The sequence below is a fragment of the Seriola lalandi genome, unplaced genomic scaffold, assembly GCF_002814215.2.
Source record: "Seriola lalandi dorsalis isolate HSWRI2012SDOR001 ecotype SW California unplaced genomic scaffold, Sedor1 jcf7180001973748, whole genome shotgun sequence".
Taxonomy (NCBI): Eukaryota; Metazoa; Chordata; class Actinopteri; order Carangiformes; family Carangidae; genus Seriola; species Seriola lalandi.
In genome coordinates, this window is record NW_019444414.1 from 1 (window position 1) to 2,654 (window position 2,654).

The 2,654-nt window shown below is 39.4% G+C and overlaps 1 protein-coding gene across 1 annotated transcript; it reads right to left on the minus strand.

Moving 5' to 3' along the window:
* Positions 1-755: 755 nt before the first annotated feature.
* On the minus strand, positions 756-2,648 carry LOC111652795 (protein-L-isoaspartate(D-aspartate) O-methyltransferase-like). Its single transcript, XM_023403169.2, has 6 exons — positions 2,634-2,648; positions 2,409-2,513; positions 2,171-2,291; positions 1,986-2,071; positions 1,599-1,768; positions 756-1,452 (listed from the first exon to the last, which is right to left on the minus strand). Exons 1-6 carry the CDS (start codon positions 2,634-2,636, stop codon positions 1,440-1,442), a joined length of 498 nt encoding a protein of 165 aa, XP_023258937.1. The 5' UTR covers positions 2,637-2,648; the 3' UTR covers positions 756-1,439.
* Between the last annotated feature and the right edge of the window lie 6 nt (positions 2,649-2,654).

The window sequence follows — 2,654 nt, forward strand, 5'->3', positions numbered from 1 at the left end:
ACCTTCTAGGTCCTTCTCGTTTGAGGCGTGTAATGATGACGTTAATATGTAGTCCAATCAGACGAATGTGTAGTCCAAACGATCAAACGCTCATGGTTCTTCTTCTGATTCCTTGTCTTAAAGGGGACATCACCTCCTCACCGGGTCATTATCGCCACCAACTGTTCACAATGTGCACTTAGTTAGATTTTATAATAAATGCTGTGTCTGATAGACAAGTCATAAATGACTTTACAAACAATGTTTACAGAGTAATAAACTAATACGAGGCTGAAACTGTATGCCCCTTCTGTTCCAGGTTTTTGTGTAAGAAATAAGATCTTGGGTTGTGTCTGTAGAAATCTCTAAAAAAAACATCATCATTAAATTTAATAAATTGTATAGAAATCCACTGCAAATCTGAACATAATGAATAATGTTAGTGTTTAGTCATCTGTATTTTTTTGTGTATTTGTGCATCTTTAATATGTACATGGGTTGATGAATGTATATCCACACATTATAAGATTTTTCTCCTTGCTCATTTTGATAATGGAATGACATTTTTTTGTTATAGAATACCGATTATATTCTGTGTAAAATATTGTGTTATTGCTCTGAAGTGAAAAAAGAATTAATGCATCTGATTATGATTAGTTTTTATAAGTGCTACTCTTAAGGAGATTATGATTTCCTTTACTGTACTGTACCTTCTCATGATCCCAGTTCACTTTGACTCAAGTTTAATTTTCAGTAAAGCTTGACAACAATCAATATGCTATCCATTTAATGGGTTTTATTAATAAATCGGATGAGTGTACACATAATTACAATATTTGTAAATTTCAAAAAGTTAAGTGCCTCAGTTCATCAATTTTTGGCACAATGCCCCTTCTGTTCTACAGTAACAATGCCAAATAAGACATGTCCTACACATACAGTGAGTAAGAGGCAGTTCTTACCACAAAATATATAATACTTAGTTAATTTTGCAAAATTTTCATTAAAACCCATTGTTATTTGTTACTGCATTCATAACCAAAGCATTCCCATAAGGTTACACACAACTTCAGCAATTATACATCCATCTGGATTGAACACAGACTGTAGCTCTTCAAGCTGTTATTGCAATTTTGTCACTGCTGAACTTCACTGACTTACCCATAAATAATAATGAGACAACCTTTTTTGTCATCCACAATATCCTTATCAGCCTCTTACAGACTCCATGGATTCTAGTAGAAAGGTTATTAGTCCAGCAGTGGTCACACTCTTTCAGCACTCTTGAAAGACAACCTGGTCAGGAAAATAGAGCGAGATCCTCCTCGTACGTTGCTAGGTGACAACCCAGCGGGGCAGGTGGCAGTTAAGTCTGGAGCTCAGTGAAACCATGAGGAGTGCTATGGGGTGCCGGAGACGCAGCACCAACGCCATCTCCTGCAGGGGCAACCACACTGCAGTCAGAGCTCACCTCTGAGGAGAGAAGGATAAGGATAGCATGGATGTATAAAACACTCTTATGCTGGTAATCCAAAAATAATGTGCAGCTTTGAGTCATTACATAAAGTGGTCTTATTTTGCTTTTAAAATGATAGATCAGAAGAGTTTTTGTGCAATACCCGGGCCACTGATGCCTCTTATCAGTCAGGGGGACGTAAACCACTCCCATCAGTGCTTTCTTGAGGAAGGTCCCGTCACTCTGACGATCATACTGCTCTAACACCTGACTGCCACCATCGGGGCCCACCGGGAGAACCAGCCGCCCACCTGGCTTCAGCTGCTCCAAGAGCTTTAACAAAGAGAGGGAAGCACAGAGAACTCTATGATGATGGTACAGTTCAAGAGGCGAATTCAGTCAGTTCAGGTGGAGACACAAGAAAAATATTTTACAGTTCACTTTACTATAGCAGGGTCTTTAATCTTAACACATGTGCATGTTTTGTCTTATTCTCTTCTATTATTTTCTATCCTACTTTTATAAGAGTAAAGGCCATATGTATCCTTACAGCCTTAGGAACAGTAGCTGCAGCTGCACCAACATGAATTGCATCGTATGGCGCTCCTTCTGGGAAGCCCAGTCTTCCATCTCCCACTGAGGACAGATGTAAGAACGACTCTTATAGTGCTGTGTAGCTGTGCAGTGTGAACATCTAAATTTCAGATGGTATGACCTTGTCATTGTATGACTCACCTACAAGTCTGATCCGTCCAGAGGAGAGCAGATCTGGGTCGTCAGCTTGCACGTTTTTTATTGACATTTGAACCAGTTCATCGATGTGTTCAATACCAACCACTCTACCACTGGGTCCTGTCTACACACAATAAAAAAAATGCAGCTGTTGCGCTCATTCATATATTTTGTATCAATTCATGTGAGGAAATACCAATTCAGCTTATTTGGCAAGATGCCAAGTTTATGTAGAACTTACCATTCTTGCGAAGCAGGCAGTGAGGTATCCACTTCCTGAACCCACATCCAGTGCTGATGCCCCTTCTTTTAGTTTGTCACTTAACAGCTCCAAAGCATGAGCATGCTGTCAAACCAGGCCCATAAGAAAAATGTCAATGAATGTGGATGTACAGTATATAAGTGAATTATTTAGCCCTGCCCACTGTATAAAACATATGAAGTCCTCTGAGAGTTTGTTACTCACCATGTGTGGTGCACTGATGGT

Coding starts and splice junctions, on each gene's coding strand:
- LOC111652795 (XM_023403169.2), bottom strand. Junction 2,292..2,408: donor CTGCCTGCTTCGCAAGAATG/GTAAGTTCTACA, acceptor TATTGTGTGTAG/ACAGGACCCAGTGGTAGAGT. Junction 2,072..2,170: donor TGGACGGATCAGACTTGTAG/GTGAGTCATACA, acceptor ATCTGTCCTCAG/TGGGAGATGGAAGACTGGGC.